The sequence below is a fragment of the Typopeltis vanoorti genome, chromosome 23, assembly GCF_054136105.1.
Source record: "Typopeltis vanoorti isolate ZY-2024b chromosome 23, IOZ_Tvanoo_1.0, whole genome shotgun sequence".
NCBI classification, from domain to species: Eukaryota; Metazoa; Arthropoda; class Arachnida; order Uropygi; family Thelyphonidae; genus Typopeltis; species Typopeltis vanoorti.
The window spans coordinates 87,082,168-87,109,861 of NC_143571.1; the positions used below are offsets into that span (position 1 = coordinate 87,082,168).

General features: G+C 35.9%; 1 protein-coding gene across 2 annotated transcripts in view; it reads left to right on the forward strand.

Annotated features, from left to right (window-relative positions):
- LOC150094045 (uncharacterized) overlaps positions 1 to 27,694 on the forward strand; it is a 1,005,660-nt gene that overhangs the window by 231,827 nt on the left and 746,139 nt on the right. For both annotated transcript variants that reach the window (XM_090412663.1, XM_090412664.1), the window contains exons 12-13: positions 5,655 to 5,742; positions 24,739 to 24,819. In XM_090412663.1, coding sequence (XP_090268789.1) covers positions 5,655 to 5,742; positions 24,739 to 24,819 — 169 coding nt within the window. The remainder of the gene's footprint in view (positions 1 to 5,654; positions 5,743 to 24,738; positions 24,820 to 27,694) is intronic.

The window sequence follows — 27,694 nt, forward strand, 5'->3', positions numbered from 1 at the left end:
CCATTTCTGTATGCGAGTTCTTACCAACTTCTCGAAAATCTTCACTACCACACCAGAGATACTAATAGGTCGGTAGTTAGGCACGTCAGTTTTTGCACCACCCTTGTGCAATGGAACTATCATACATTCCTGTGGTATCATTCCTGAGCTGAGACTCAAGTTATACAAATGTGTGAAAGGCCTAGCCAATTCAGCTGAACATTCCTTTAACAAAAGGGCGGCTGATATTCCATCTGTCCCTATTGACAAATTCTTATCCAGGTTATGCAAGAGCTCTTCAACCTCCTCATTTTCATTTACTCTAACTCTTCATCCAATGTAGCAGTAGCACTGTATACCATGCTACATACACCTGGTTGATATATCTTAGCAAAGTGAGCACTCATTAACTGAACAATCTCCTTAGCTTCCGACACTCGTGTACCATCTGCATTCAGTAAAGTTATTCTTTCACATTCATTCTTTATTTTACTCGTGACATAATGATAAAATTCTTTTGGATTGCATGGCCAATTTCTTTTTTTACTCCGTTTTAGCTTTTCTCACAATACTCGTTACTTTTCTGGCCTGAGCTGTATATATTTCATAACTCCTTTCACTCTTATTCTCACAATATTCTTTCCACATCATCATCTTCTTGCAGATCTCTTGCTTAATAAGGCTGCACATCCATTTCACTCCAACCTATTTATTCTTCGAACCATAGGGATACATTGAGATACCGCCTCATTCAAGCACTTTTTCAAAGACGCCGATGCATTGCTGACATTTTTTCCATTCAGTAACTGATACCATGGGACCAAAGATAGTATTCTTATAAGTTGATCATAATTTCCTGCTTTGTAGTTCAGCGTGTAGTCTGTTTTAATCGGAGCTTCAATACAAGTAGATACTTCCCAAGAAAGAACAGCATGATCGCTGTCAAATTGGTGATAAAATAGCCATATTCTTGGCAGAGATCCCTTCTGACGCTGTGAGCAAATCCAACACTCTTTGACCTCGAGTTCCTTCTTTCACATGCCGCTTGAGAAAGTTATCCTGCAACAATTCAATAAATTCCTGTTCTTTCTGATCATGAGATTTCTCTTCTATCCAATCAATATTTGGAAAATTAAAGTCGCCCATAATGATCATTCGCTTGGTACCCATAAGGCTAAAGTGGGCGATGCATTTCTTCGTCCTCTACAACTGAGCCACAAGGTCTGTAGCAACACCCCACCATATATTTCATTCTGTTAACCTCCACTTCACACCAGATAGACTCAAACTCATCGTTATATGGGACATTGTTACCATCATTGTTTTCTTGTATTTCTATCCTAATCGGACTTAAGTCATCTGATATCATTAGTAGCACTCACCCTCCTCTCTTATCTCTTCTGTCGTTCCTAAAAATATTATATCCGTTACACTCGATCCCACTGATTCTGATATTTCACTAATACCTACAATCTTAGGCCACATCGTATTCAATAAAGCAACAAACTCAACCCCTTTGTTCTAATACTCCTGGCATTTGTGTATAGACATAATAAATTATGACCTAGCCTGTTCTTATAATTATATATATGCAATCTATTTGATCTTGTTCTAGAATTTTTCTCTTTTCCCTCCCCAGACATACTTAAAAGGTCCGAACCCAAAGCATATTTTTCCACTCTTTCGCCACATACATAACCATGTTCAAAGGCATTCATATCTTTATCACGTTTATATAGCTCATCTTTCACACATATTTTTCCCATTCCTCCCTTGATGATCTAGTTTCCCTGACTCTCTGCATTGGGTCTCATACCAAGAAGTAATTTCTCCAGGTTTCTGATGCCAAATGAATTCAAGTGCAGGCCATCATTCTTATACAAATCTTTTCTGCGCCAAACACACCCCACACATCTAAAAACTCGCATCCATATCTTCTACATAGCCCGTGCGTGAAATCATTTGCTATCATCGCCCTCCTTAACTCAGTACTATCATATCTAGATAGTAATCCTACAATTTTTACTCTTTCACATTTCTTTTCTCGCTTCTTCCAACAGACCTTTCATATCTTCTCTCATACTATGTTTGTCACCACTTAAATTATTAGTACCTACCAACACTACCATTTCTTTTACATTTCTTTTTTGGTTTTCAATTACGCTTGTCATATTTTTAATTTTCGCTCCCAGGAAACTAGAAGTGGTGACTCCCTCTGCAATTGCAAATTTTAAAATTCAGTCACCATACCATATGAACCTCTTTTTTCTTAGATATTAACTGACTTACCTTGTTGTTATTAATATTTTGATTTCCATTTTCAGTATTTTCCTACCTGTTTTGTTCTCATCCTTTTTCTTATCCTGTCAAAGTTTAGACAAACGTTTTTCCACCATTTCCAATTCCCTGGTCGATTTCCTAATAATTTCTTCTAACCGAGCTATTTCTAATGCCAACGTATCCTCAGATAAATTGTTATCATCACTGCAACAGTGCTTTTGTTCAGGACAAAAGCTCTCCTCAGTAGCAACAACTTTAGCTTTAGTCACTGCCTTGTTATGACGAGTTTTTAGCACCATTTTTAAGAGTAGTAAAAACTAGAAAGTATTTTTACCTTGGGTATAATTATGTTAAAGATACCAAGCAATTTTAAACCTGGTTTTACTCCATTTTTCCCAAGTAAGCAAACAGACAAAAATGTCAAGTTTGCTCCTGCAAGTGATGCAAGACTAGCTGATCCTACAGGTAGTGCAAGACCAAGGGAACTCGTGGTAGAAGTGGAACAAGCTCCGATCACTAATCTTAATATTTACCCTTAATGCCAAAACACATCTCCAAGAAGGGGATGTATGATGTTTTGTATTAAAGGCAAGGGGCCACTACCTAGACCGGTCTGGGTAGTTAGACCACCCTGTATGACTGCTAGGTCTGTACGTAGCTCACGTGCTTTCTCTTTGCTTGCCTCAGTTAAATGCGCCCGGAACATATCCCAGACTAGCATGCTTTGTTGACATAACAAGCTACTTGGACGTATGTTCCATACTTGATCTGCCACAATTGTACACCTTCTTCATCCATCCAACCTTTCTGATTGGCACAAACAATTACACCTGGTGGAAATTTCATATGCTTCGGAATTTTCTTCCTTTTAAATATCACTGTTGGCTTTAATTTGGTTTCGTCTGCAATGCATGCTAGAACAATGGTAAAATTCCTTTTTTTCATGTTCCGTTGTTTTTATGAAGACACCCTTTTCACCAACTGAGTTTACTATTTGATTCCCAGGCATATCAAAGTGCATGGGTGTCTCATCCATATTGCCAATTTGGGAAAGTTCATATCCGTGACACTTCCTTAATTTTATGATAAATTTATGGAAGGACTCCACTCTTTCTTCATCCTGCTTTGGTAACTTCTGAGCAATTTTTGTTCAGTGTCGTAATGTTAATGCTTTGCATTCCATAAATCTGTTGCACCACCCAGGCGAAGCAAGAAAAGATGAAATACCTGGTGTGTCCCTGAATTTACCATTCTTGAGTTGTAGAGCTCAAAAACGAATTGCATTTCTTGTTACTATAATGCCTTCTTGTCGTTGCGTCAAAATCCATTCATTTAGCTCTTCTTCGAGTTCTGGAAAGGATGCTACATCTCCACGACGGGCACGTTTTGTTTGGGGGATTTTTTCAAGGCTGTCTTTTTGCTTACGCCAAAGTCTAATATTACTCTCTGCTACACCAAATTCTCTCATAGCAACACTGTTATTATGTTCTTCTGCAAACTGCACGACACGCAATTTAAATCCTGCTTCAAAAGATGAACGTGTACGTTTCTGTTGGCTCATTTTCAGAATAGGTTTGTTTAACGAATAATATTTAAAATGAACTGTGGTTAAACTGATATACGTAACTGTGCTCTATCTATCTCACTGTGCTCTATCATTCGGCGACGGAGAGCGTATGCGCAGATACAATGCACACTCGGTCACTGAATGTGAGTGGGTCAAGTAGATTTGGTTGCATAGGCATTAGGTAGTATGTATTGTGTGTGCAAGTCTAATAAGATGTTATATTTTTTAGGATTTGCATATAATGCGAACCCCTAACTTTAAGTAGTATTTTTTACCATAAATTTTTCACATTATACGTGATAATATATGGTAAATCTATAGAAGGCAGCGTTCAGACCAGTTTTAACTCATGGATCTGGGTTAGAAATAAAACACTTATTCAAAGACTAGAGACCACAGATATTAGAGTTCTGAAAAAGATTATGGAAGTGAACAGATAGCATCAATGGAAATATCATATTAAAAATGAGAATATTAGGAAAGTACTTGCCGTTGTTAGCATACAGGAATGTGTTTGCAGAGCTGATCTCAGATGATATGGTTACTCTAACAGAAGGGGGAGAGAAAAGATTAGCAAAAGAAGTGTTCTTTTCCAGGTTGGCAGGAAAAAGACCCAGAGGAAGACCAAGTTGTAGGTAGATTGATATATAGTAAAAAGTGGCTTAGAAGACAGAAATATAAGTTCTGATAATGTTGGGGTCTTGACAGATAACAGATAATTTTGAGAAAAGTTGTGATCAGAAGTTAGTAATGGTGAAACTTTTTCGTGTAATACTATCATGATATCCTGTACACTTCTTGAGGGTACATATCTGGAATTTGATGAGCATTAATTTTTTTCAATTTTTGAAAGTCATCCTAAGCAATATTGCACATTCATGTATTTTATACAATTGCATTTAATTATTTAAATTTTATTTATTTCTAGATTTCTAATAATTGTAGATGGAGTTATCCTTCTGTAATTGATATTACAGTAGGACCCCATATCTGCAGTCAATCCCGATCTGAAGATATTAACATAGGAAAGGTCAACATATGAAACTTTCATAGTCTCTACAAACATTTGGCTTTGAAATAATGTTGGATCTAATATCCATTTTGCTTATGTAATTTTACATCGCCGAAATGAAGCCATATGGCTCTTTCTTTTAGTAATAGACAGTTCGGCTGATCGCAGAGATTGTCCAACACCATGTCAACTCGTTGCAAAGGTGGAGAAAGCTACACACATCTGAGGTTGCTAAGATTCCATTCACATTCAGATAACTTTATTACAGTATGTTGTTATAATTGTTCTGTTTTATTATTAGTTATTGTTGTTAATTTCTTACTGTGCGTAATTTATAAATTAAACTTTGTCATAGATATTTATGTATAGGAAAAAACATAGTATATATAAGGTTTGCTACTATCCACAGTATCAGGTATCCGCTGAAGACAATGGAACCAAACCCTGCAGATACGGGGGCCTACTGTTCATATATTGTTACATGCTTGCAATTTAAGTTTTTGTTCTTTTTATGTCTATTTTTTTTCAACTGTATTGATAATGACTATTGAAATGTAACCAAAGGTTCTGCTAATAAATAATAATTTAATGTAATATCATCTGTGCTTAATTTTATTCTTTTGTCATCTACATATGTTTCAATTTTTAAATTTGTTTAAATCTAATATAGCTTTCATCATTATAGATTAATTGTAATTATGTGATATTTACATGGTATAAAGTCAGCAAATAATCAGTTATTTCTGACATAAGAATTATTGTTTTGAAATTCTTTTGTAGTTAATTTAATGATGGACTTTTCTTGTTTATCTTTAGGTTTATCTATTCAAAAGAAACATTGAAGAGTCTGAAAGGTCATAATTATCCTTTTATAGCAATTTCTCGAACAAAATATTCACCAGAGGTATTTCATAAGTGTAGATTTCAATTTTAACAGTGTACTACTTCCTGCAACACACTAACTGTAGTTTTTGATTTTCTAGTAAGCTATTTTTTTTTGTATATCATGATGCCTGTTGCCTGTAAGTGATTGGAACATATTTGTGGTTAAATTAGCATGTGCTGATTTTAATTTAACCACAAATTTCTGGAAATTGACTAGAATATATTAAATTAGTAGTGATCGTGGTTGATTGTTCTTGAGAATGCCCTGCTGTTATGAGTCTATGGACTCCTTGCAGGTGTCACACAATAATAATATATAACATGCTAGTCTGATCTCAGTACAAGAAATAGTATAGCAAACTCAGTGTAACAAATTGCTAAAAATCTCTGTTAGAGTCCGAAATGCTGATTTAAAGAAAATTTGCTAAAGCATACATTCTTTTTTGAACCTAATGAATTCACTGTAGTGCAAGTTGACTTAATGTGAGTGTTGCTGTTTTCTGTTACACATCTGATTGATCAATCAGATTATGAAGGAAAGTGTCACTAGTCCTGATATCAAAACTAGATATGTTTAATCTCATGTTTACTTTATACAGATGATGTTATACTCTTAAATAAATCCAATGCATTACATGCTTTCAGAATTCCTAAACTAAATAACTGCTGGAAAAGTATGCATGAAAATCAGCAATTTAAAAAAATAATAAAATAATAATTAATTATAATAGCAAATGAAAATAGACAGAACATTCATTGTATTCTTCAAATATTGTAATATTTTGAAAACAATTATTCAAAACAAGTATTCAAAATATTAGCTAAGGTTAGGCACAATATTTTGTGAAGATGACAAATTATATAAAGAAATAGCTTTATAATGAATAAGAGAAATTCTTGTTAATAAGCTTATAAGTTGGTAATACATGACTATTAAATTATTTCAGGAAATTACAATGTATGCTAAATATTAATTAAAAGAAAACTTTAATCAATACTTCCTATATTTCGGCAATGTTATGTCGGCATCTTTATGGGAACATAAAACTATGATAAATGCATGCAGGCATTAACAACAAGCAAATGAGGCCGAAGAGAATAACTAACGTTCCTAGAATCCTCAAGGTGCCCCCCCCCCCCCCTAGTGGGCTAAATTGGCTGTTGGGCTGATGTTCTCATGATGCAAACTTCCCAAATTTGGGGCAGTCTCATGCACCCAAATTTCTCGAGGTTTGGGAAGTTTCTGGTTTTCCAGAAAATATTAAAACCAGTTAACCACAATCCTCCCCTTCATAACAAGGATTACACTAAATCTATCAGCATTCCTTATGTTCGGGGCACCTCTGAAAAGTTAACCAAAATCCTAAAGAAATATGACCTGAATCCTTTCTTTTAGGGTTACACGGTGATCATCATTCATTTTAAAAATTTTATAGAATTTACAACTGTGTTAAAAAAACGTTTTTTATTATCCTGACGTTTCGATCTTCACATCAAGATCATCATCTGGAGCGTACATAAATATACAGGACAAGCTGAGTTACATCATTAACTGTAAGCTAGAGAAACAATGATTTGATCACATGTTATTCTACTGGCGTGACCTCTGCTGGAAAAAAATAAAATAAAATAAAAAATAAATTTTTACATCAAGCTAAATTCTGTTTTTACAATGACAGGAATAAACATTCTTTTAGATGGTTTTCTTTCAGAAACAATTGGTGTCCTATTTTTAGTATTACAATTCTTATTTTTGATTTACGATACTGGATTTTCTACAGTCCTGTTTATAGTTGTTCTTGGTGAGGAAGGTCTAATATATACCTTCCATATGTTTGGGATTTTTAAACCATCAATGTTGTTCAGATTGGGGTGGTTGCTGATAATCTCACAGGCTTCCTTGAATTTCTGTTCATACCATGTTCTAGTGTGATGTAGACAGCTGGTGGTTTTCCAGTCAATTCTGTGTAAGGTATTCAGGGCATGATCAGAAAGGCCAGCTTCACCATAATTATTATATTTAATGTGTCGTTTATGTTCTTTTTGTCTAATAGGAATAGTGCATCCTGTTTCTCCTATATATTGTATGTTGCAAGTTCAATAAATCCGGTATACTCCAGGGTGAGTTAGTGGAGGGAGTGGGTCTTTGGATGAGTTGAGTAAGCTTTTTAATTTTGCAGGAGGTTTAAAGGTGGCTTTGAGGTTGTACTTTTGTAGTACTCTGTTTATTTTGTATGATATTCTTGAATGTAGGGAATGATTATAGTTTTACTGTAGTCTGGTTTTTTTGTTTTTTATTGTGGTTTTGTAGAGAATTATTTTCTATTCTCTACAAAACCACAATAAAAAAAAAAGTACCCAGATATATTGTACTATTTGCCGGCGAAGGTTGGTCGATTGGTAGAGCCTCTGCTACTAATGGCTCAGTTAAGTAAGTTTGAGCGCGGTTAGTAGTTGGAAGGGGGCCAATCGTTCGATGCTGTCGGCACACTCTCCCTCGATGAGTCTTTGGACTCCCTGGAGGTGTCAAAATAATAAATAATAATAATAATAACATACCATTTATAGGAGAAACAGGACACACTATTCCTATTAGACAAAAAGAACATAAACGACACATTAAATATAATAACTATGGTGAAGCTGGCCTTTCTGATCATGCTCTGAATACCTTACACAGAATTGACTGGAAAACCACCAGCTGTCTACATTCACACTAGAACATGGTATGAACGGAAATTCAAAGAAGCCTGTGAGATTATCAGCAACCACCCTAATCTGAACAACAATGATGGTTTAAAAATCCCAAACATATGGAAGGTATATATTAGATCTTCCTCACCAAGAACAACTATAAACAGGACTGTAGAAAATCCAGTATTGTAAATCAAAAATAAGAATTGTAATACTAAAAATAGGACACCAATTGTGTCTGAAAGAAAACCATCTAAAATAATGTTTATTCCTGTCATTGTAAAATAGAATTTAGCTTGATGTAAACATTTATTTATTTTATTTTATTATTATTTTTTTTTTCACCAGAGATCATGCCAGTAGAATAACATGTGATCAAATCATTGTTTCTCTAGCTTTTCCATCATCTGCCCCGAAGATAGCATCTGTTGTTGATCTACCAGGTGTGAAACCAAATGTTCCTTTGCAATCTCCACCTCCTTCCTCAATCTTCCATCAAGAACCCTTTCTAGGATTTTCATTCTGTGGGACATCAACTTCCCACACAATGTATGGGAAGACTGTAAGAATTCCACTGTAATTCTTACAGTCTTGTGCCTCCCCTTTATCCTTGTAGATGGGGACAAGAGTACTCTCCCTCCATTCCTCGGGTATATTTTCCTGTTGGCAAACTTTCATGAACAGGTCCCACAACAGGTCAATTCCCTCTTCCCCCAGTGCCTTCCATGCCTCCACTGGAATCCTGTCAGGGCCCACCGATTTTCCATTCCTCATCCACTTCATGGCCTCCGTCACTTCCACTCTGCTGATGTTCTGCACCATCCCCTCAGAAGGCTTCCCATCTTCTCTGTGAGTCCTTGCATTTTCCTCATTCAAAAGTCCCTCAAAGTATATTCTCCATCTGTTTCTGATGTCCACATCCCTCCATAATGCCCTTCCTTCAGCGTCTTTGATCTTCCTCACATGTAAGATGTCCTTTGCTGCTTTATTTCTACATTTTGCTAGTTGGTAAATTTTTCTCTGTCCTTCCTTTGTTTCTAATAGATCATACAGATCTTGATATGCCATGACCTTCGCCTGTGCCACAACTCTCTTGGCTTCTTGCTTTCTCTCTCTGTACACCTCTCTGTCCTCTTCCACTCTTGACTCATCCCACTTCTGCTTTGCCTTCCTCTTAGTTGTCATTGCCACTTGTACATTATTATTTCACCACCAACCCTCCTTCTGCTCTCTAATCTTTCCAAATGTTCACCGAGCACCTCGATTGAGGTGCTCGGTGAATTACTTTTGAATTATGTTTCCACCAATCTTGTACACTTTCCAGTCCATCCGAAATCCTCTCTAACACCCTCTCCCTAAAACGATTCCTCACACTCTCTTCTTTTAAGCGAAACCACTTAATTGTCTTCATCCCATGGCTTCCAGAGGTTCTTATCTTCAATTTTATTTTAAAGTCTGCACACAGCAGTCAGTGTTGCTGTGCCACTTGATCTGTTGGCATTACTTTACAGTTTGTCACAACCTTAAGATGTTTTCTTCTAGTCAAAATGTAGTCAATTTGTGAACTGTTGTTACCACTCCAAAATGTTATCAAATGTTCTTCCGTCTTGTAGAAAAACGAGTTCACAATTGCCACATTAAACGCTACTGCAAAGTCCACAATCCTCTCTCCTTCCCGGTTCATCATTCCCACTCCGTGGCCACCATTCACCCTTTCACAGTCTCTATTCTGTCTCCCTATGTGTCCGTTCAAGTCTCCTCTGACAATCACCATCTCGTTTTCTTGCAGTTCCTTCATTTCTTCATCTAACACGTTCCAGAACTCATCTTTCTCTTCTGCTTTACAGCCAACTTGCGGAGCATATACACATAATACGACCACCTGCTCTTCTTCCAGATCCAATTTCATTCTCATGATCCTGTCACTCCTTCTACCCACTTCCAGTACTTCGCCCTTCATTCTGCCACACAGCACAATTCCTACACCATTTCTTCCCTCTTTATTCGCTCCAGAGTAGAACAATTTATATCCATCTTCCAGTTCCTTTGCCTTTTCCCCCTTATCTTATCTTGATATGCCATGGCCTTCGCCTGTGTCACAAATCTCTTGGCTTCTTGCTTTCTCTCTCTCTGTACACCTCTCTGTCCTCTTCCACGCTTGACTCATCCCACTTCTGCTTTGCCTTCCTCTTAGCTGTCACTGCCACTTGTACATTATTATTCCACCACCAACCCTCCTGCTCTCTAATTTTTCCAGATGTCTCACCAAGCACCTCGATTGCATTTCGCAGATAGTACTTTGAATAATCTCCTTTATGTTACAGTTATTGAACAATGATGGCGAACCATTATTACTAGCCGCCATTTTCCTTCTTACCGGAGCCATGTGCACGCTTCTATCGTATCTTATCAAATTAATAATTGAAACAACACCAAAAACACACAGACAGACACACTAAGACAGTGGTGGTGAACCTTTTTATGTCCGCATGCCAAAAGTTTACAAATCAAGTTGCTCATGTGCCGGCACGTGCCAAAAATTTGCAAATCAAGTTGCTGACATGCTGGCATGTCAGCAACTAATTAATACAAGACTAATTAATTAATTAACATTAATTAATACAAAATTAATTGCAGAATTTTATTGAGACAAGTTTAAAAATTAACATAGAATTTCATATAAATGAACCCATAATTTAACATACACATTTTCATATACAAATCAATATCAACCTATTATCAATTTATTAACTTATCAATATCAATATATCAATTCATTAATGAGATTTTTGCTGTTGTACATTAGATGCCAAATGCTTTATATCAGATTCATATTTTCTCACTTTTAGTAATACACATGTGGAACTAGATTCATCAGTCATTCTATTTCTTAAACTCTCTTTTGTAAAATTCATTTCGAAAAATAATGAGTCACAAGCATACATAGAGGAGAAAATTGATAATATAGAAATCGCTAGTTTTTTAAACAATAAAGGTGTCAGGAATGCCATTCCAAGTTCTCAATATTTCTTCTTCTGCATTCTTTTTAATTTCCCCCAATAATCGATCATTTTTCATTATTTCCAAATCATTTTACAAATCGACGAACTTCTTCATCATCAAATTCCTGCCATGTACCCTCAAGGGGTGTACAGGATATGATAGTACTACATGAAAAAAATTACATCATTACTAACTTCCTATCTACAATTTTCCTCCAAATCAGTCTGTTACTTGTCAAGACTCCAACATTATCATATCTTATATTTCTATCGTCCAAGGCACTTTGTACCACATCAATCCACCTATATCTTGGTCTTCCTCTGAGTCATTTTGCTGCCAACCTGGCAGAGAACACTTGTTTTGCTAATCTTTCCTCACCCATTCTGTTTAAGTGACCATACCACCTGAGATTAGCTCTGCTAACGCGTTCCTGGATGCTGACCACGTCAAGGTCTTTCCTAATATCCTTGTTTTTAATATGATATTGCCATTGATGCCATCTGTTCATGCCTATAATCTTTCTCAGGACTCTCATATTCTGCCGTCTCTAGTCTTTGGTCAAGTGTTTTACTTCTGACCCAGCTCTCAGATCCATAAGTTAAAACGGGTTTGAACACTGTCTTCTATACAGCTAATTTAGTGTTCTGACTAATTTCTCTTTTATTCCATATGAATTTATTCAATTGACTTCCCACCATACCAGCTTTGCTGATTCTATTGTCTATTTCTATATTTAATTTACCATCTTCAGTAAAAATCGTGCCTAAGTAGCTGAAATGTTTTACTTGTTCCACAGGTTCTCCATTCACAACACAGTTGACATTTTCATTGATTCTGCCTATTTTCATTGTCTTTGTCTTTTTATTGCTGACCTTCATACCATATCTATTACAACAGTTATTTAATTTAGTCAAAGAATCTTGCGGACTCGTAGTGGATTTATTGATAAGTATAACATCGTTCACATAAAGCAAACAGCTGACATTAACATCTCTAATTTTGATATTATGTTTATTACCACTTTCTTTCATAATGTGATCCATATAGATAATGAATAACAGAGGGGATAATGTACATCCTTGTCTCACACCAGATTTAACATTAAACCATCTTGCTGTACTTCCTTCAATTTTAACTGCTGACTTACAACTCAAATCAAGACTAAGTATTGCTTGATATAATACCCCATTGACACCATATAACTGCAGTGTATTGAATAGCTTCTCTCTTGGCACCTTGTCGTATGCCTTTTCCAAATCGTCAAAACTTAAATACAGATCTTTGTTATATTCCCATGCTTTCTCAACTATTTGTCGTAAAGTGAAGATCTGATCCTGACAGCCTCTATTTGGCCTGAATCCAGCTTGTTCTTCACCAAGCTTTTCTTCCACAATTCTCCTCAACCGTTTCTCAATTATACTTGCATAGATCTTGCCAGGAACACTCAGTAGGGAAATACCTCTGTAATTCTCACATTCAGTTTTATTAAGGACATCTTACATGTGAGGCAGATCAAAGATGCTGAAGGAAGAGTATTATGGAGGGATGTGGACATAAGAAACAGATGGAAAATATACTTTGAGGGACTTCTGAATGAGGAAAATGCAAGGACTCACAGAGGAGATGGGCAGCCTTCTGAGGGGATGGTGCAGAACATCAGTAGAATGGAAGTGACAGAGGCCATGAAGAGGATGAGGAATGGAAAAGTGGTGGGCCCCAACAGAATTCCAGTGGAGGCATGGAAGTCACTGGGGGAAGAGGGAATTGACCTGCTGTGGGACCTGTTCATGAAAGTTTGCCAACAGGAAAATATACCCGAGGAATGGAGGGAGAGTACTCTTGTTCCCATCTACAAGGGTAAAGGGGATGCACAAGACTGTAAAAATTACAGAGGAATAAAGTTGATGTCCCACACAATGAAGATCCTAGAAAGGGTTCTTGATGGTAGATTGAGGGAGGAGATTGCAAAGGAACAATTTGGCTTCATGCCTGGTAGATCAACAGCAGATGCTATCTTTGGGTTACGACAGATGATGGAAAAATATCGAGAGAAACAAAGGTAGCTACATCTGGTATTTATTGATCTGGAGAAAGCATACGATAGAGTGCCAAGGCAAGAAGTCTGGAGGTATCTGAGGGAGAAGAAGGTGCCGGAGAAATATGTCAGGTTGGTGCGGGAAATGTACAGAAATGTGAAGACAAGTGTTCGGACCTGTTTGGAACAGACAGAAAGTTTTCAAGTAACAGTTGGCTTGCATCAAGGGTCAGCATTAAGTCCGTTTCTGTTTAATATTGTGATGGAGGTGGTAACAGAGGAGGTGAGAGAAGATGCACCTTGGACAATGTTGTATGCAGATGACATCTTGCTGTGTGTAGATTCAAGAGAAGAAGCGGAAACTAAACTGGAAAGATGGAGAAAAGTACTGGAAGAGAGAGGTATGAGACTGAGTAGAAGTAAGACAGAGTATATGTGTTGCGCAGTGGGCGGTGGCCAGGAGACAGATCTGGAGCTGGAAGGAAATGTCATCAGGAAGGTGAGAGACTTTAGATACTTAGGTTCAACAGTGGAAGAAGATGAAGGAGCTGAGAAGGAAGTGGGATGCAGGATACAATCAGGTTGGAGGAACTGGAGGGAGATGGCTGGAGTGTTATGCGATAAGAGGGTGCCGATCAATCTGAAAGGCAAAATTTATAGGACAGTAGTGAGGCCAGCTATGACACATGCTATAGAAACTGTGGCCCTGAGGAAAAATAACATCAGCAGGATGGAAGTAGCAGAGATGAGAATGCTTAGGTGGATGTGCAGTGTGACCAGAAAGGATCGTCTGAGAAATGACTATGTCAGGGGAACAGTGAAAGTTACGAACTTAGGAGCGAAAATACAGGAGGCAAGGTTGAGATGGTTTGGTCATGTGATGAGGAGGGATGACGAATATGTGGGAAGAAGGGTCATGCAGATGGATATGCAAGGAAGGCGGAAGCGTGGGCGGCCAAAGAAGAGATGGAGGGAGCTGGTAGAAGAGGACTTGAAGATGAAGAACTTGGATGTGGTGACAGCCCAAGACAGGAAGGTGTGGAGGAGACTCATAACAAACAGTGACCCCACTTAAGTGGGAGAAGCTGTAGAAGAAGAAGATTCGACGTTCATTAATTGATTGTATTTTTCAATGATTTTCTCATTATGTAAAAAAAGTCTGACTCCATCTAAACACTCAAGAAATCTTTGAAGAACTTTCCCATGACTTACCATCGGACGTTGTTGTACATAAGTAAACCATTGTACACCGAGTTTACCTCACTCAATAAGTCTATAAATTTTTGTTTATTTAAAGCATGTGCCTTGTTACAATGCTCATGATATTTTCCAGTGAGTTGAAACTAGCCTTTGAACATAAAACCTGCTGATGTATAATACAATGAAGAACTGAATCTCCAATACGTTTGGTAAATAAATTGACGAACCCATTTTCTTCTCCAGTCATGTTGCGAGTACCATCAGTAGTTACTGATACAATTTTGGAGGGATCTACATCTCTTTCAGCAAGTGCATTTCCAACTGCATTGCAAATATCTATTCCTTTTGTTGTTGTTGCTAATGATAAAGTTATCAATTCTTCTTTGATGTTATTCCCAACACAATAACGAATAACAATTGCTAAATGAGCTGATCCAGTCATGTCAGTACGCTCATCAAGACAAAGAGAAATTAAACCAGACGATTGTATATCTGTTTTTTGCTGATGAGTTATATTTTTAGCCATTTCTATGATTCTATCTTTCACCGTGTTTCTAGCCAAAGGCATATCTTCTATTCTTTGAATAATTTTTTCCTTGTTTTCAAAATCTTCAAAGAGAACTGGTGCACATTTTAACCATGCTTCTTTTATATATTCCCCATCACTAAAAGGTTTCTCGTGTTTGGCAATTACATTCGAGGCAAAAAACTAGCAGCAGTTATATTTGAACGACTGCCGATAAATTTCATTAGGGTTTGTTGACTGGATATTCCTATTTTTAATTGCTTGCGCAATAAATTCTTTCTGTTCGTCCTTGCTTTTCTCAAAGAGCGATTTATTGTTTGTCTCATAATGCCATTTTACTGATGATGTTCTGCACAGAACTGTCTCGGAACATAAAACGCATATTGCTTTATTGTCTTTATTAATCATTCCATACTCTTCGGTCCACCAGCTTTGGAACTCTCTGCTGCTTGACTGTGATAATTTTCATTTTTTATTTTCACCAGCCATGTTCAGTAGAACTGTAACGAAATAATTCACAACTTAAATCAAATGCATTTTTTATAGTTTCAAAAAAAATCAACATTTTATTATATGCCTAAATTAAATTATCTTCATAATTCCCATTTAGAGTAGCAAAAACAAAACAGTGCACATACACAACAATAATGCACTTGCTGCTGCTTATTTCTGCCTACTGACTGATGTGCGGTGTGAAATGCATAATGAACGCACGTGCGATCAGAAATGGGAAAAGTCAGGGAATCCTAAGGATCGGTCGTTCTCAATTCTTTATCTATAAGACTGTATTTTTATTTATTCTTACTGTATTAGAGGACTCAGTCCCAACAAACGTGCTCGTAAATACCGTTCCCATTTTTTTTAAAGTAATTCATTAGACATTTCATACATTAATCTAACATAAGTATTAATATTATATAAATTAAGTGGATATTAAATCCAACATTATTTCAAAGCCGACTACAGTAACTATAGAATTTTCGTGGGAAATTTGACCAGCGAACTTACAGGAATACACTCGCCGCCATACTACCAGTTGCTCTAGCAGCTAGGGCAACTCGTAGTATGGTGGCGGGTGTATTCCTGTAGGATCTCTGGTCAAATTTCACATGAAATGTCTATAGTTTCTGTAGTCGGCTTTGAGTTAATGTTGGATTTAATATCCACTTAATTTATATAATTTTGTATCTTCGATGTAAAGCCTTTTGGCTATTTATTTTAGTAAATAAGTATTAATAATTAATTATGGCATAATCATAAAGAGTATTAATACACTTAATGTAGGATGTGTAGGATGTTGACAAATATGAAAGTATACGCATTTAAATTAGTTATCAATCACAGGACTAATGCTATATTATTGTAGTTTCCTCAGGCCGACATCATTAAATTAACTTCTGACTAAATTGACACATCCCATTCTGATCACCAAAAATTTATAATATTATTCAGTATAAAATTGATTATTGTATTATTAAATTGATTTTAATGATGTTGGTTTGAAAAAAAAAACAGTAGTGAGAAAAATATTTATGCATTGTAACTCACCATAGAAGTCAGCAGAGCAGGGGAAGCAGCAGAAGGATGTCGACTTGTCAGCAAATGCTTACTGTCGAATGTAACTTGCCCTCGCGTATAACTGGCACCCTCTGATTTCACTTTACGAAAAAAGACATTAAAAGGTTTTGCATATATACCTCCCACAAAAAACAACATGCCCTCCTCAACTACCATTATATACTGTAGATGCAAGAATAAAATATAGTTTTATTGTATCCCTGAATAAGGTACAGAGGCTTTTGCAGTCTGTGTAATATATTTCTCAATAAATAGTGCAATTAGAGACAGCTGGAATAAAAACGGTGCTAACTAATGAATCACATGTACCCCTCTCACAGAAACTACACTGTATAGGCAAGCAAAACCATATGTTGCACCAGAAAACACAGTATCTAAATAAAACCATTGTCCTATTTTTCAATTACATGAAATAAGTGTATGTTTGATTGCATTTGAAATTCTCGATGGCATTATGACAGATCACAAAGGCTAACTTCAAATAAAATTCTACCATAAATTGAAACATGCCATATAATGCTTGTGTGAGTTCCCCTTCCAGCTCAAAAACAGCAGCAATAAAAATCAACCAAGGGTTGAAACTTTGTGTTAGTTGAGCCTGCTGGTAATGAGAAGTTCTGTCGGAACGATAAACGATACCCCATCGTGATTGTCTTAAAACTAAGAAATATATAGTGAATGTTGTTATGATAGTTGCAGATGTTATGGAATTCAGTTGAAGAGAATTAGCATTTCGACTCAAAAATTGTCGGTTCCATTTGTCTTTGGGTCACGTGATCTTTTGTTAATACTGCACCAATCAAATTCATGTCTTCATAGTTTCTCTCTCCTGTAAAACAAAATTTTACTTGTACGTATTGTAACAATTAAAAAAAAAAGGTGGAATAATTTATAAGCGTATAGAAGGATATCATATGTAAATCGTTGACATGCCAACAAAATTCTCAGGCGTGCCATAGGTTCACCACCACTGCACTAAGATACAAAAAGCAAACAAAACTACGTAATATTCAAGCAAAATTGTCAATGATAACTTAAAATAACACTTATCTTATCAGGAGCTCCCAACAAACACTACACACCATGAGTCCCTCTAGCGGACAATCCCCCAACTGTTACTAGTATTACAATCATAGGTCTCAACACTAACTGGATTCAAGTCATCTGATATCATTAGCAGCATGCCCCCCCCCCTCCTCTCCTATCCTGTCTATTCTTGTTAAAAATTCTGTACCCTTTGCACTCGATACCAGTTAGTTTGATTCTTATAACCAGGCCTGCAATCTGAGGTCCCAATATATTGACCAAGGTGACAAACTCTACCCCTTTGTTTCTGATACTCCTAGCATTCATGTAGAGACAGTAAGCTACCTGCTTGTTTTTTATACTCTTGTCTGTAGTCTGCATGACACAATTGGACAACTTGCAGATTTGATTTCTTTTCTAATGCCTTATATATGTAGACATATTTGCACACATTTGATGGGCCTGAATTGGAAAAACACAAAGTCGAAATCGTTCTCTTCTTGTAATCATTTCCATGATAGTGCCCATTCTTGTCATTAACACAGTTACATAACATTATTGTTGTCACACATATTCTCACCATTCCTACCATTATAATTTAGTTTCCCTAACTTTCTGTGTTAGAGCTCATACCATTTCCTGTATTTTTCAGACCATAAGGTGCACCTTTTTACATAGAGAAATCAACTTAGAATTGGGGTGTGTCTTAAGGTCTGAAGGTAGGTGATACCAGGTAAGTCTTGGATTCCCACATTTAATGTGAGCCAAACACGTCTCACTGCATATATGGGAATCTCCAATTTACATACAAAAACTTTACCAGCGTCAGTAGTAGTTAGTGGGCGTGGGTATGCGGTTTTGAATGGATGAGATGATTATTAAGTGTTTTAAAAAATGCAGCATAAGTAATGTGATGGATGGTACTGAAGATGACTTCGTTTTTGAAGAGAGTGATAACAATAGTTCAGACAATAATACGAAAGCGACAGTAATGAGATGAGTAAAGACGAACTGAATGCTGCTGGTACAAGTTATGGTAATAATTGAAATTTAAGGTTTGTGAATATTTTTATATAATAATATTTTTTTAAAAAAAAAATGTGTCATAAATATGGGGTGCGTCTTATCATCTGAAAAATATGGTATGTTTTTCAAGACTACTGATACCAAACGCATTCAAGTTAGGCTGTCCCTCTTATACAAATCTGATCTTATACAAATCTGGTCTTCCCTCAGATTCACTCCTCACATTCAAAACCTCATATCCATTCCTTCTACACAACCTATACATCGAACCATTTGCTATCATAGCTGTCCTTCTTAATTCATTTTTATAATATCTAGATAGCATACTTACAATATTCACTTTCTCACTCTTCACTCTTTCTTCTTCCAGCAACCCTTTCATATCCTCTCTCATATTGAACTTATCGATAGTTAAGTCATTAGTAACTGCTATAATTACTATCTCTTTTACTTTTCTGGAAAAACTTGAATTTATAACACACTCATCAACAGCATGTTTTATAGTAGTCACCATACCAAATAATATTCTTTTTACTCAAGAATTTTTTAGGGCTTTATAAGTGTATTTTAGAGGTAAATATATGCAGAGTAATAGAGGAAGAAATTTTGCACATACCTTGTTTGGATGTTAGGATGTCTTCGTTCTCCATACTTCTGCTGTTAGGCTGATAAAGGGGGGGGGGGATAGGAAACTTGGGGGAGTTGTTTGAGGAAAGGTGGGAAGATTAAATTAGAAAACTCCAGGTTTTCTTAAAAATAATATATATAATATGTATATTATTATATTTAAGAGCGCTTCTTTGGAAAACAGGGCCAGGGAGAGCGCTAACGGGATGCGAGCCGTTTTGATCGTGTATTGTCATCGAAACATTTCGGGAAAATAGGGCTATGTCATGTCGACTTGGTGTATCTGCCTTAGAACGACTTGTTTTTCGCTTATCCTTTTGTTGTTTCTTATTATGCAGCTTCATTTTCTTATCCTCTGTATTTGCATTTAAATGCTGCTCGACTTTCTGTAATTCCCATGTTATTCAACTAACAATGTGCTTTAACTTTGCAATTACTAAATCACTTAAGGAATTGACAATGTAGATATGAATATAAATTAAATTACACTTTAATAAATATTTCCGATATTTTCGCAACATCACGTTGCCATCTTCAAAAGAAACTTACAAAAAAAGGCACGTGCACATAGGCACTGCAACACAGTAACTGAGAATGAAGCTACTGTTCTCCTAAAAGTCCTGATGGTGCCCTCTAGTGGGCCAAGTAGGTGTCCTTGGCCATTGGGCTGAAGGTCTGCTGATGTAAGCCTCCCAAATTTGGGGAAGTCTCATACAACCAAATTTGTTGAAGTTTGGAGAGTTTCTTAGGGCTGAAGCTGATTCCATAAAGCCTTTTGAATCACCCCTTACAACAATATGGAGTGTATTGGGCTAAACTAATCTGTTCTAACAGCATGACTATAAACACTGAACTAAATCACATCCTCAACATTTTCTCAGCCAGTGGCCATCCCTCCAAAAAATATTGAAACCTACAAACCACAACCGCCCCCTCCACAACAAGGATTGCTCTAAATCCATCACCATTCCCTACATCCGAGGCACCTTGGAAAAAAATTACCAAAATCTTAAAAAAACATGACCTGACCTCCTGTTACAGACCATACAGAAAATTGGCAACCCTTATCTGCTCCACTAAAGACCAACCACTTTCCCTAGACCTACCTGGTGTATACCAGGTCCCTTGCAGCCGTAAACTGTCTTACTTTGGCCAAACAAGCAGGACAGTGAATATCAGAATTTCTGAACACAAGGACTACATCCGTTTTCACAAGTACAGCCATTCTGGTCTTGCACACCATGCTCTGGATACATGCCACAGAATACGGTGCAAGAAAGCTACATTAATACACCATAGCACATACAAATTTGAAAGACTATTTATGGAATCGGCCTCAGCCCTAAGAAACTCTCCAAATCTCAACAAATTTGGTTGTATGAGACTGCCCCAAATTTGGGAGGCTTACATCAGCAGACCTTCAGCCCAACTGCCAAGAACACCTACTTAGCCCGCTAGAGGACACCATCAGGACTTAGGAGAACAATAGCTTCATCACTTCATTCTCAGTTAGTGTGTTGTAGTGCCTACATGCATGTGCCTTTTTTTATAAGTTCCTTTTGAAGATGGCAAATTGATGTTACCGAAATATCGGAAATATTTATTAAAGTGTAATTTAATTTATATTCGTATCTACGTTGTCAGTTCCTTAAGTGATTTAGTAATGCATAACCAACGTATAAACCTGTCAACGAGAACTTTGCAATTTTAGAGATTAAATCATTTTCAATATCCTCATTATCTTCATTAACCTCCTTAGTGGGACAAGCCGCTTTGTTCTTAATTTCACCTTTCTTATTAGCATTATATTTCTTGTGCATTTTTGGTGCCATTTTAACTATATTTAATATTGCAATATCTTAATAAAAATGTTATAAAACACTGAATTAAAATATAAAATATAAAATTATAAAATACAAGCACAAAAATATACACTAATATATTATAAAACACTAATTCTCTGAGGGAAAAAATACAATAAAACAATGAACATGTAAACAGTGTTGAAAATACAACTTACATGTTCATCTAAGAAAAAAAAAACTGGACTTACAGCACACATCCTCAAATAGCATTACACAGTAAATTGGCAAGCATCCTCCGTGCCTTACTTAGAAGGGAATTACCTCAACAAATTGTTCAAAGAAATTAGTGTGCCTAATGTGTTCTTTAAAACAGGCGCATTAATCGAAAACGCACTAATCGAATATAATAACCTATGAGAAAATGTATAATTCATTCCTCAGATTTCTTATTTTGACCCGTAATTTTTTTATAAAAGAATTAGGGTATGTCTCAGGGTCTAGTTAAAGGAAAACCATGAAGCTGAAAGACAATAAAACATATTCAGTATATATATTTATTATTCTGCTTCTTAACAAAGAATTGAACAAATGTAGTTTGGTCATTTTGTTTCTTTTTTTTTTCATGCTACCGATGGTATGGCCCTATTGTCTCTTCTACTCTTCTGCAAATTTTACTGCTTCTCTCTTCATCATGGTCAGCCTCTTAGCATTGCTGCTTAAAAACTTCGATGGTAATAAAAATATTTTCAAATTGTTTCTGTGAAATCTCTTTTGGCTGACTATCAGTGGTTAAATTTTTTTCATATTCTTCGGGATCTTCACGTTGTGCATCTAAATTTAGCAGGTTGGAATCACTCAATTCTTCAGAATGAGATTTAATTAACTCTTGGACGTTATCATTGAAGGGGAGAAAGATATGAAGGACATACGAATTAGTCGCCAACACGCGAAATCATGTGCTTTATACATAAAATTTCTCAACTGTTATACAAGCAAAATAGTTACCACTTTAAAAACTACAATGATCATAAAAGAGCATTAATTTTCCAATGTGTAAAAATAAATAACTCATCCCAGAAGACGGATTGATTACCCTATTATCAGAATGAATTCCCCTTTTTTGTGACATGTGCAGAAGTGTTGAAGGGTCTCGAATCTGTGGGCGTACTATAGCAGATGACATATATTTTGGCGGTTTCCAAATAAAAATTTGGAACATAGTATGCATAGCGTACATAGAAATAGTGTAGTATGCCATTAAAAATAACTTTGTAAAATATTTTAAATCGGTAACTAAATTATTTCATTCTGGTGAGTGATTTTTTAAAATAGTTAGCCGTAAAAATGTATAGATAGAAATTTTTTAAAATCTGTAACATTTATTTTTAAAATGTATATAGGCACACTAATCGAATTTTAGAGGTGCACTAATAGAATTTGGGTATCTAAAAAAAATGATGCACTAATCGGGTGCACATTAATCGAGGGATTACTGTATATGCATATTCATGTGTCACGCAAGACTGGAGTTATTGTCATCTAATGTAGACATGTGAATAACTTTTGGAATTTGTTTAATAGTGTAAGTTTTACTTTCGTTAAGTTTTTCTGTAATGTTTTTAATAACTAAATAATGTTTTAATGAATGGCTGTAAAAATTGTTTATATTAAAATTGTGTATTTTATTCTTTCTTTCAATGTTACATAGTGATTAGTATTCATTCTAATAATGGAGATTACTACCATGGTTAGAATAATTACTTTAATTTCCTAATGTTTTTACCTTCATATTAAAGTAATCTTGGCTTCACGTACGCATGCACACACACACACACACAAGCTTCATTACAAACATAAGTATTATAAGTATTTGTTATATTAAGGCTAGGATCCTGGAGTACTGCAGTTCTAATTATGATTTATAATGATCTCTTAGAATAAATTGTTTTTGTAGGTAGAATATATGCCATCCTTATTCTTAGGATTTTTTTACCATCATTATTGTTGAGATTTAGGGTTTCACAGGCCTCCTTAAATTTGTACTCGTACCAAGTTTTGTTGTGGTGTGATGTAATGAACAAGTGCCTTTCCAGTTCATTCTATGTATAGTAATCCAGGGTATGATCATAAAGGCCAGATTTACCATAGTTATTAAATTTAATGTGTCATTTATGTTCCTTTTTCTGGATAAGAATTGTATCCATTTGCATCTGTATAAGGCAGGTTACAGGTGCATTGAAAACTATATACTCCAGGCTAGGCTGGGGGAAGAAGGGGATCCTTGGAGGAGTTGAATAACTTCTTTAATTTTGCATGCATTTAAGGTTGTATTTTATGTGGTATTCTGTTTGTTATCTGATATCCCTTTAACGTATGGAATGACTCTAGTTTTATTGTAATCTAGTTTATTTTTAGTATTAGATGCAATCTTGCGAAGAATTTTGTTGATATTATTTTTGCTTTAGCCATTTTTTATTCAAGTATTGCTGATAATTTTAATTTGTGCTTAAGTGACTGCTCATTAGAAAAATCTTTAAAACTCTCTTTGTTAGTGTGCTAAAGTTTTGTGTTGGATGGTGGTTAGTGTTTATGTGTATATGTTGGCTAATATGTGTAGGCTTACACTAAACAGTGAAGGAAAGACTGTCAGAAGGAAGATGTGCAACAAGTGTGTTCTGACATTCAGTTTCAACTCTGAATTGTATGCATTTGTGTTGTTTGTTCAGGTTGGTGAAGGAGGTGTCTAGAGTCTAGCAGCCATGAGGTGAGATAAACACATCATCAACATACTACCTAAGCCAAACTTTGGATTTTAAAGTAAAGGAATCTTGAGCACATTGCTCAAGATTCCTTTACTTTAAAATTGATAACTTTTATATGGAAGCTTTCAATTGGGGTGGGGGGGGGTTAATGCAAGTTCATAGCTGTGCCTTCTTTTTGCAGGTAAAAAGTATATTTCTATACAAAATAACCAGAACATAGTACATAGTTAGCATAATTATGTTATTCATGATATCGTGTCAATGAATTGTCTCATTGATTGGGACATTTGTGAAAAGGGCAGGTTTATCAAAAGGGACTAATAAATCACTTTAATCAAGTATGATTTTTTTAATTAGTGAAATAATGGTTAATCAAATTAATGCCACTTTTGGCATTTGACATACTGTTCGAAATGCAATGTAGCTTACTTCTGTGTGTGTAATATGTGTGTATTCTAGATAATGACTTTAATATGAAGGTCGAACTTCTTTAAATTAAAATAATCACTCTTTACTTGGTCTCCATATTTTATCAAAATGAGTGTGTATTTTATGGTTTTCTATCATTTTCATCAAGGTTAAAACTAATGTAATAAGGCAAGTATGCTTAACAGTGTTTAGTATTTATAAATAAAACGGTTCAGGAAGTTAGTATAAAACAATAAATAAAATAATTTTTATTTCAAAACCAAAATGGAAAAGCATTGGTAATCTATGAGTAAATTCATTGTAGGATCTACCTGAGCTTACTGATCCATCAGATTCAGATGATATGGCAGAAGAGAGCAGTGATAAAGTTCCTAATAGTAAAAAGGTAAGGAAAAGAATCGTACTCTGTTTTTTTTTTAATTTTTATTGTAGTTTCGAAATAAATGCATGACACACACACACACACACACACACACACACACACACAGATTTATAAAGTGTCAACTCTGGCAAAATCCAAGAGACTTGGAAGGAGTGCAAAATAATTCCTTCACATAAAGGACGATCTAAGTCTGTGGTAACAAATTATAGACCAATTATATTAGTATAGGAATCGTCATAAACATACTGAAAAAGTTATTCAAAAAGAGAATTCAGGAATGTGTGAATAAGAATATGATACTCTTATGAGGGGCAGCATGGCTTTGTGAAGGATCAATCATACTTTAGTAATCTACTAACTTTTTATAATAGAGTGACAACTGAGCAGGTAAAGGGAATGGCTGTACGATGATACTGCTGGATTTTGCAAAGGCATTTGAAAGGTTACCACATGGAATTCTGTTATGCAAATCTCTCAGCTGTCCGTCCTCTTTCTCTCAAATAATAAAAACTGTTGCAACAAAATGAAAAATCCTGATAAAGTAATCATTAAACAGTTCTACATCATTTGGAGTATCATCCGAATACCTTTTCCATCATCTACATCATTTCTCCTCTTACTGGTCACATAATCAAAGTACTCATTGGCATTTTCCTTGGTGTGCAGTATGATAATCTCTACTTATATTCTCTATTTTAATGTTTCTTTTATATATATATATATATATATATTAATCCCATATACGAGAGGTTGAGAGATATGTAGACACATCAGCGTTGCATGTGGAGTGCAGATGAGAACTGAGATAAAAGTTTATTGATGTTTTTTTTTTTGGAAGAGCTGCAGGTTGCAATTTGGAAATACTTCATAAGGAAGGCTGTTCCAGAGGAGAGAAGTGAATTGAATAAAAGAGGAAGAAGAAGAGTATTAACAAGTGCAACAGAAAGGGGAAGAATGATGGTAGTTGCCAATTCATTGGAGCAATAACCATGGAAGTACTTGTAGAATAAATATCTAACACTGTGTCTGTAAGATAGAGATTAAAGTGAATCTGTAAGAGGGGATAATCTATATGCCTAATTGCTCACCTCTGGACAGCATCATGGATTTTAAAGGAAGGTTTAAATGCACCACCTCAAACATGTGAGCAGTATTCTAAGCAATTTTGTTTGTTTTTCCCACTCCCAAAAAAAAAGTTATATGCAAACCTATAGTACATTTTGTACCTTAGGTGGGCTAAGGATTTTTTTTTTTTTTAAATGTTTATCAAGTTTGTATATTTTTTTTGTATGGGGATGGAATTTGTATACAGTTAAGAGTTGGTTAGGTGTAAAATGCTGAGGGGGCTATTGATGTGATTGGTTTATGCCAGGAGAGACTGGAGATAAACATTAATACAAGGGAAATCTGATCTTGTCTGATCACTGAGGATAAGGGTAGGTGAGCTGAGAACTCATTTGCAAGAGAAAAGGCAATACTGTGTGTTTTGGTGGCATTGAACATGACAAGATTGTCCTGGCCCCATTTAAGAATAGTGTGTAAATCAATGTTAGTGATAAGTTCAGTATGAGAGAGGACATGAAAAGGTTGTTGGAAGAGGTAAGAATGAAGAGTGAGAAAGTGAAAATCTTTAGTATTTTACCTTGCTATGATAAAAATGAATTAAAAAGAAGGGCTATGATGGCAAACGATTCGCTTTGTAGGCTATGTAGAAGGAATGGATATGAGTTCTTGGATGTGTGGAGAGAGTTTGAAAGAAGATTGGATTTGTATAAGAGGGATGACCTACACTTGAATGCGTTTGGTTCAGGAGTCTAGAAAAACTAATAACTGGCATGAGCCCTAACACAGAGAGCCAGGGAAACTAAATTATAAAGGGAGGAATGGTATGAATGTGAGTAAGAGTAACAATGGTATTTAACTAAGTTAATGACGGGAATGGGCTTTGTCATGGAAATGTTGACGAGGCAAGAACGATTTCAGGTTTGTGTTCGTCCGGTTCGGACCTGTCATAGATGTGCAAAGATGTCTACATATGTAAAGCATTAGAGAAGAATAGAGATCTTCAAGTTGTCCAAATGTGTCATGCAGACTGCAAACAAGAGTACAGTAGACTCTCGACTATCGGGCCTAATGTGGCGGAATGGCAGGCCGGATGACACAAAAGCCAGATAGGCCAGAGTTCTAGGCCTACCTTTTCACACAAATCTGAAAAGGTAGACCTAAGATGAAAGAGTCAAAACTTACAGTTTTTAGTTTTTGAAAAAGTCCTTGATAGATAACTTCACCCTTTTAGCCCTCTTCTGCGACACAATGTCCCTCCACTTACGCAATTGATATCAGCTGGCATCGCTTCCTCCTGCTCACTAATGTACTGCAGCGCTGCCTCAATCATCTTGAACCCTTCCAAATGTGGGATGAGATTTTTCCTGTCATCTAAGGATGCCCCCCCCCCCCCTCCTCTTCTTCTTCCCCCTGTGTCACCATTTCCATAATATCGTTGTCAGTTATTTCATCAACTTCGTCATTTGACATCCACTCTGTAATGTCCTCTGCATTGACATCGTCACAGCTTGGTACATTTTTTAGCAATGAAACAAGTTTATCGCTTTCATCTTCCACTTTGGTTTCACACACGGGTTCAAGGTTGAAATGTCCACCTTCATGGTCCAAAAGAATTTTCCAAGACTTTACAAGTGATATGTTTCGAATCTCTTCCCATGCTTCGGCCAACCACCTTATGACATCTAGCAAGTCAATCTTTTTCAGAGTGGTTACGCAGTTTTCATTATTTTCAATCGCTGATATCAACGAACTTAGAAGACGGCGACGATATTTTTTCTTTTTTAGCAGACGATCGTAGCAGATGCCCACTTGC